This window comes from Aegilops tauschii, chromosome 5, assembly GCF_002575655.3.
Source record: "Aegilops tauschii subsp. strangulata cultivar AL8/78 chromosome 5, Aet v6.0, whole genome shotgun sequence".
Classification (NCBI taxonomy): domain Eukaryota; kingdom Viridiplantae; phylum Streptophyta; class Magnoliopsida; order Poales; family Poaceae; genus Aegilops; species Aegilops tauschii.
In genome coordinates this window covers 477,575,283-477,583,249 of record NC_053039.3, presented here as the reverse complement: position 1 = coordinate 477,583,249, position 7,967 = coordinate 477,575,283, and the positions used below count along the sequence as shown (strand labels likewise).

The following is a 7,967-nucleotide window of genomic DNA, read 5'->3' as shown; positions in this document are numbered from 1 at the left end:
AGTCCAACAGTGAATGATCTCATGAACCTAATTAAGTAGTGTATATATGAACCTAAACAACAAGACATAGCTGAACAACAACACGAATAGCAGCTGCATGCGGATCCAATTGATATATAGTAAACAAAAGGCCCAGAAAAATCACCTCCAGAGGACGTCTCCAAGGAGCATCAAGTCGCCATCCTTGTCTCCATTCTGCTCACCGTCTCCACGAAACTCATCTCCTTGTTCCCACAGTTGCCTGGCTCTGAGATTCAAATCGTCAGAAAGCCACCAGAAGAGCAACGCATCGCGTGCTCGTCTTTGCGGAGCAACGACGCGATTAGCGGTCTACACAGTCTTCCCAACGGGGAGAGCAGCGGCGTCGGTGGCGGCGATGGGTGAAAAAGGGAAGGAAAGGCGGTGGGAGCGCGACAAATCTGAGGCGGCTCACCTCGGTTTGCCCTCTTCCCGGAGGAGCACGAACTTGAGGACACGCTCCGGTCCTCCTCCCGTTGATGGCGAAGCAGGAGGACGGGCGGCAGCGGTTGGTGGTCGATCTCCTCTTCCACCGCTGCCTGTTGCCCCTCCACAACCCGAGGGCCGGTGGTGAGGGACGAGCACGACGGGGAGAGCGGCGGCGGTGGCAAGCTCGGCCCGACGCGGAGCAGTAGTGGCCGTGTTGCTTCTCGGAGGGCGGCGGCGCGAGGGAAGGGCAACGAAGAGAAGGGGAGGGGGCGGCGGCGTCAACACGAGAGAGAGATGCGAGGGAGAGACGCAGCCCTACCTGTCTCACCGATTGGGGAGGGAGCAACCAATGGTGAGAAGCCACTTGGCCCAGGTTTAGGTGAAATCTCACAAATGCCCTCAGCTGGTCACAGGAATATCAGGCGGTGGCAGTAGATCTTTTTGTCTCGAGGGCGCCGACGAACCGCACACGCCACTTTGTAGACATAGTCGCTGACCAGCGCGGCCCACCGGGGATCGACCCCACACGTCAGCGAGGTAAGACAGTAATTCTGGAGTAAACAAAACCAGTAAGAAAAACCAGATGGACGCTACTATTCATTGTAGCAGTGATCTGGCTTGATCCAATGGCCCAGATCTCTCCCGAGCGAGATCACACGGTCAAGAACGCATCAGACAACAGATCCGACGGCCAGGAATCAAGAGCGGTGAGGAGGCTGGGTGGCTCCCAACTAACGTATTCCTGGATCCTGGATGAGACACGCATTACCATGCAAAAAAAATAAAAAATCTTCGGGTGACTAGCTCACATTCTCCACGGGAGAAGTTTTCTTCCATTATCTAAACAAAATTCTCCACGGGTGAGCATGCACTAGCAGTATCAACCTCTCATGTTTCTGCACGTGTGTTGAGGGCGAGGATAGCGAAAACAACAGACGACGAAGGCGACGGGCCGGGCCATGGCCTCGTCTCGTCGACCAGGTCGAAAACTGAAGCCGGTGCGCAAAGAAAAAAATCTCTGAAGAACAAGTGCAAGATCATTCCGACGGACGGGGAACCGCAACGAAGAAGAAACAACTTTCAAGCAGATCGAATGTTACACCTCGAAAGGATAGACGCCAAGAAGAGCTGCTCGGTCGTTGGGTAGATCAAGATCCTCATGTGAAGATTAATTGAACTTTAACCTCGTACTACATATAGTACTCCATCACTTGTGTATAGTTTCCGGAATAGATTCAAAACAAAATATACTACTATCACATGACAAGCATATAAGCTGTGGTGAGGAAGACGTATGTCCGAAGCATGCACCTCGTCGCAAGAAGCAGACATCAACTCAGGCGGACGGCACCGAGGCGCGGCGGTGCCCGGACGCTGACGCCACCGTCGCCGGCGATGTCCGCCGCGACGAGGATGATGAGGTGGCCCGGTGCTTCTCGCACGCGGCGCGCCTAAGCATCTGGCACATGCCCTCGGCCACGCGCTCCGCGGGGCCGCCGCGCCTGAACATGCGGCAGAAGGCCATGTGCGCCCGCACGGCCTCCTCCACGCCCATGGCCGCGGTGCGCTTGCTGCAGCCGGCCTCGTACTTGACGGACTCGGAGCACAGCCCGCACAGCCACCGGCCCCCGAAGTAGGCCCTCACGCCGCCGATGTACTCGCCGGTGCACTCCTCCTCCAGGCCGCAGCACACGCAGCTCACCACCACCGTCGGCTCCACCGCCTCCATGTCTAACTTAGAAAGTTGGATTATTACCTAGAAAACCACGGCGGGCTCTTCTTCTTGGACTGGTTAATCTGAAAGAAGAAGAAGAAGAATCAGGTTCTTTTGTGCTTTTCGTGCTGTGTTTGTGTGGTGTGTGCAGACAGCGGTAAGTTCGTGTGGCAGACAGCGTTGAGCCGAGCCCCCCCCCCCCCCCCCCCCCCCCCCCGCGTCGTCCGCCTGGGCAACTCGGGTGGCGATTAGGGTTGCCCCCGCGCCGCCACCCCCCTTCCCCCGCTCTCCCCTCGCCGCCACTTGAGGATCTCGCCGGGCTCTATCCCGCGGACGCCCGGGAAGGTGGCGGCGAGGCCTCTGACGCTCCGTTCCTGGCGGAGGTTCCCGGATCTGCGGCGGCGGCCCTTCTTGGCGAGGCAACGGCGTCCTCCTCGGCTGGAGCCGGTTGCGGGTGATTCTGGCCGGCGTGCTCGACCACGCGGGTGGTGAGCCGCCAGCGGGGGTTGGCTACGGCGCGGAGATCCCCCTCCTCGCCGGATCTGAGGTCTGGCTCCTTCCTCTTTGACTCCCTCAGCACCCTGTTTCCAGGCTCTAGTGTCTTGCGCACCGGATCTGGAGCTGGTGTGTGCTCGGTGGTGAGGTCTAGGACTGCGGGAAACCGTTGGTTGGCATGTCCGGCCCGGCGGCAGCGACGCCATAGGCGTTGTTCTTCCTCCTTGGAGGTGCAGCCGAAGGTCCTCACCTCCCCACCCTCGTTCCCCCCTCTCGGGTGAAAGCCCAAAATCCGGCTAGGATTGGGCGGCAACGGCGCGTCCCGTGTCGTGCTCCTCCTTGGAGGTGTCGCCTGGGGAGGGATCGTGTTCGGGTGAGGTGGGTCAAAGGTTGGAGCTTTGGGCGGCTCTGGTTGTCTGGTGGCAGCGGTTCCGTCGGGATTTGCTTGGCTGGCTGTCTCCGTTCCCCTCATGGTTGGAGCCCACTGGTTGCGGCGTGTTTGTCACAAGGCTGGCGGTGCGGCGCCTTCGATCCGGCGGTAGGGGATAGGGTTCCCCTTCCCAGCAATAGCAACACGTCCCGGCTGTGGGCTCCCGGTTTTCTTCTTCTTCAACGGCCGACGGGCCTTGCTCCTTGACGTTCTGCGGTCCTCCGTGATGTCCTTGCTGGCCGTTCTTCAGCAGCTGCCCCCGGTGGCTTTCCTGCATCTTACTGGTGTCCTATGTTGCGGCAGTATGGTGGATGTGGTGTGCTCTTTGGCCATGGGGTTGTGCTCTGCGGTTGCTCCAGGTCTCGAGGTTGGCACCTCTTTTGCTCTAGGGTGAGCGCCTCTCAGGTCCGCTGGTTCAACGCCTTTCGATCCAAGGCGAGAGGGAAGGGTCCCTCTGTGGCACGAGAGGAGGAAGATGTTTGGATCTCTCCATCCTGGGTGTCAGCCCAGTTCATGCCCACACCCTGTTTTAGCAGATCCTCATCCTGCTTGCTGGTCGCTACCCTCGGTACCAGTTTGTTGCGGTCTTCAGCTAGTGCAAGCAATGAGCTTTGTTTTCTTTTCTTTCGTGCTTGTGCGTTGCGTTGAGTTGTAAACTCCCTAGAATGCTCCCTTGTATCGTTGGGCCGATATTTCTGGTGTGTGTTTGTAATTCCTGGCCGGTTGATGGCTTTGTTAATTCAAAGCCGGGCTCTTTCGCCAGCCTTCGTTTTAAAAAAAAGTTCGTTTATATATCGTTTGGGAGGCCCAGGGCACCTCGGCTCTCGCGCGCTGTCATGGCGACCGCGACCCGAGCGAACAACAGTTTGTTTTGTCACATGGACTCACGTACCCCCGGCCGCTCACCGGCCGGCCAGGTGACACATCCACCAGGTGCATGCCGTGTTGCCTGATATTTTTGCCACGTTTACACTATGCTAGCTGCTCCTGTTCTCATCAGGTTCTACGTACGCTAGTGAACTACTTGTTCCTCGCCTGGTTTAATTTGCCCTCACGGGAAGGGAATAGAAGAACATTTCGTCCAGCTCTTTGTGTCGTCCAATTTAATTTGCCTGAGGAGTATGGTCAAATCTCCGCGCGCTTTAGTCTTCGAATAGACCATCTTTGATTGCTATTTCGTGACTTCGATGATACATATAATTTGATCATATGTGGCTTGACCTTGATCACTTCCAAGTCGGAGCTAGGTGCGCGGAGGAATTCATCTCTGCCTTAGATCACAGGCAAAGATAGGCAGCAGCTGGTGCCCTACGTACACCTTAATATCCCACTATGCCCGCCGTTGTTTCCTTGCTTCTCCCAATGTGCAAGTGCAACCTAACTAATGGCACATATGGATAAGCACGTTTTGCTGTTACATAGTCAACTATACATTGTTGGGCTTCATCAGCCAATTATTTTGTGTATGCACTCTCCGCTGAATTTTTTTTCCCACCCGATGGCGGTGGAGATGAGGAGGAGCTTGGCCAAGACCAAGGTTGTCAGAATCACGACTTCCTTTTTGTGAGTATACAAATTTATCCATACTTTTGTTGGGCCGATTCTACGATCTAGCTAATAGAATTTAGGATCTAAGATTCTGTTAGATAGGATCCTACAATTTGCAATCCTACCATAGGGGTTTCGATCCAATTCCGATTGCAATTCTGACAACCTTGGCCAAGACTAAGTGTTTATGGTTTAGGCACCAGAGATATCTATCTACCTCGGACTTTAAGGATGTCTGCCCGGTAGGGGCCGGGGTGTTGCACTAACCGACATAGATTAACAAAGAGGAGGCCCCCGCCGGTGAAGTTAATCCATTATGAAGTATGTTTATGTTGTATTTTTTTATATTCCAAATGTACTTTTTTCAATAAATTTGGTCAAATTTACAAAGAAACTAACTTAGGACCAAGCTTACATGCCATATATTTTGGAACAATGATATCACTTTTGCTATTACTTAGTCCATCAGCGATTATTTTTTCACTGCACTCTTTTTTGCTCTAGCAATCATTAAGAAAAGCCCTTGCTTTCTAGACTTGGAGGGATGCTCCTCGGGTAAGGAGAGTTTTTTTTCTTATTGGGTCATTATCCTCTGCTAACCTTTTCTTTTGCGAAAGGGCTCAATATTATATATTAAGTCCTTACAAACACAACTATACAAAAAGATAAAATTACATTCAAATTTCTGGGAGGGGGGAGTCCTCTTCCTCCTGCATCCACTGGCGGCTCGCCATGAGCATAACTCGATGCCGCCTAGGCCTACACCTCGACGGAGCAAACTTTTTAAATCCAGAAGTTTGTAGAAGCAGTAGCCAGGAGGTCGTCGATGCGACCAAGAAACGCCGACGACCGCGATCTGCAGAGCAAATCGCCACGCTAGAGAGGAAAGCGCCGATAAGGTCATGTAAACTCTGAAGACCGTGAACGCCGGCCATATCTAGACGGATCTACCGGATAACTAAACAAACAAGATCCTGAAAGACCTATCGGAGACATGGCTCCACATGCCCTCCGCCAGTGATACACACCAACAGAATAGGGAAAGAGATGGGAGAACATTATTCCTATACGGGGACAACACCACCGCCTCGCCGCCCCAAACCAAACTCGAAGACTCCCTAAGAAACGTGAAAACTTCACCGATTACGTTGCATGATAGTTCTAGGTCTGATGTCAGCCTCGCCACCGTCCAGGACTATACACAGACAACCTTTTCTCCGGCGTCCTAGCCAGACCGTATTGTCGTTGAAGATCACCGCGCTAGATCACAAATACCGCCGTTGAGCATCACATGCTGACAGCCGCAGCCCGACCACGAATCATTGTCGCCTTCCCGCAGCAACCCACCAGCTCCTCCATACAACCTGTCTCTCATTGCCAGCGCCATGCGGGCTTTGCCTAAAGGTAGTGACAGGGATCGGATCACAGATGGCGGCTAGGGTTAGATCATCTATAGTCGGGCACCTCAACCCCCCACCTCATACGCCCGGGTGGACGGCTCGGTCACTAACCGGTCAAAATAAACTGACCCAGACGGGTGCCTCAAACCAGCCTCAAACACCCGGACTGACCGGCACCCCTCATATCCAGCCAAAATATGGGGCGGATATGGGGAGGCCCGGGCACGATCGGGCGCATCTTCCATGTCGAACACTTGCCCACACGAACCCACATATATTCGTCCCCATCCACTCCCCAGACGAAACCCTAGCCACTTCACTCTACTCCCCTCCCCTCCACTCCGCCACCCAAGCTCCCATCCGGCGATCTCTGACCATCTCCGGCATGGCGGGCAGCGGGTCTGACTCCGACCAGTCCGAATCCATCGACTGGGGTGTCATGTCATGCGGGTTGGAGGAGGAAATGGCCATCTGCATTGTACTCCGCCGCTCCCGGGAGGACTGCGCCCGACTGACGGCGGGATCTGTCCGGCGCGAGTCCATTCCGTCGTTGCATCGGTTGCTCGGATCCTCCGGTATTAGATCATCGCGGTTCTCCCGAGAGCCTTCCAATCCCCCTTTCACCATCACTGGTCCGCCGGAGTATGAGTCCTACAGGTACCGGTGTGCCCGTCGTGGGAAGGAGAGGATGAGCGTCGCCGAGGCCCGACTCGCTGTCGACATTGCAGTGGCAGAGGCGGCTAATGCGACGACGCACGCTGCCATGGAGGAGCAAGCCATCCGCGCCCGCATTGTAAAGAAGCAGCAGCAGAGGAACACGCCCGCCCTCGCCCGAGAGCTGAATCGGGTGGTTCATGCCATGGCTGGACTGCCCCCCAAGGAGAAGATGGATGGCAACGACGGGTCGGACAACTCCGGCGATGAGCAGACCCGGCTCGATTCGGTGCCGAGAAGTGCAAGGGCAATGGTGGATGATCTTCTACATAGCTTGCATGTAGGTAGAACATGTCAAATTTTGGTAGTCCGATGGCATGTCTTGATGTAGTAGTCGAACGATGTGTGTAATGTATCGTTTACGTAGTTGCATATTTTTTATGGATTTGAGGTATTGCTAATTGAGGTGTCCAGTTGTGAGAAGAAAAATTTGAGGTGTGATGGGTCAGTGCCCGCAGACGTGTCCAGGCATGTCTGCGGGCATTTGAGGACCGGCTTTACCAAGTCCGGCTGTAGATGCTGTTAGGTCACCCGTGCCTTTCTAACGAAGCATTATCCACTTCTAACTAATTGTGAGGTAATTCTGATGATAATCGTCACCACATCACTACTAGGGAAAAACCTAGCAGTAGCGCAGGATCCCGCGCTACTGATACGGCTCTACGGCTAACGTTTAGCAGTAGTGCATTTTGACCAGCGCTACTGCTATACCTACTTAGCAGTAGCGCTGTCCATACCAGCGCTACTGCTAAGTGGCTTAGCAGTAGTGTTTTCCTGTCCAGCGATAAAGAGCGCTACTACTATATTTTTCACTTTTTTTGGTATGTACTTGTGATGTTTTTGTACAGATTTTATACAGTATTCTAATCATATCATAAACATGCAATATGCTCATCATATCATAAACATAATAGTCTCATCATATCATTCAACGCAAATAATGTCGTCACATCATAATCACGATATGGCGATACAAGTTAACTGACATGTCTCATCATACATAATGTAGTACTTCTTGAGGCGCCGGTTCGGATCCCTCTCTTGCACTAGCGTGAACCTAGACTAACTATTTTCCGCTTCGGCTCTGCTATCGAACCCTCTCTGGCTGTCGCTCAGAAACCGGTACACCTGAGCCTGACACTCAGGCCACTCGTTGTATACTCCTGGCGTAGCACTTCTTCGCCATCGATGATCTATGTACCTACATCGTCACATGAGT

The 7,967-nt window shown here is 53.7% G+C and overlaps 1 protein-coding gene across 1 annotated transcript; it reads right to left on the bottom strand.

Moving 5' to 3' along the window:
- Window positions 1-1,591: 1,591 nt before the first annotated feature.
- Window positions 1,592-2,295, bottom strand: LOC109786486 (uncharacterized). Its single transcript, XM_020345058.3, has one exon. The coding sequence runs from the start codon at window positions 2,174-2,176 to the stop codon at window positions 1,784-1,786; it is 393 nt and encodes a 130-aa protein (XP_020200647.1). The 5' UTR covers window positions 2,177-2,295; the 3' UTR covers window positions 1,592-1,783.
- Between the last annotated feature and the right edge of the window lie 5,672 nt (window positions 2,296-7,967).

Bases quoted from the DNA above. Each gene is read 5' to 3' on its own strand.
- LOC109786486 (XM_020345058.3), bottom strand. From the start codon at position 2,176: ATGGAGGCGGTGGAGCCGACGGTGGTGGTGAGCTGCGTGTGCTGCGGC.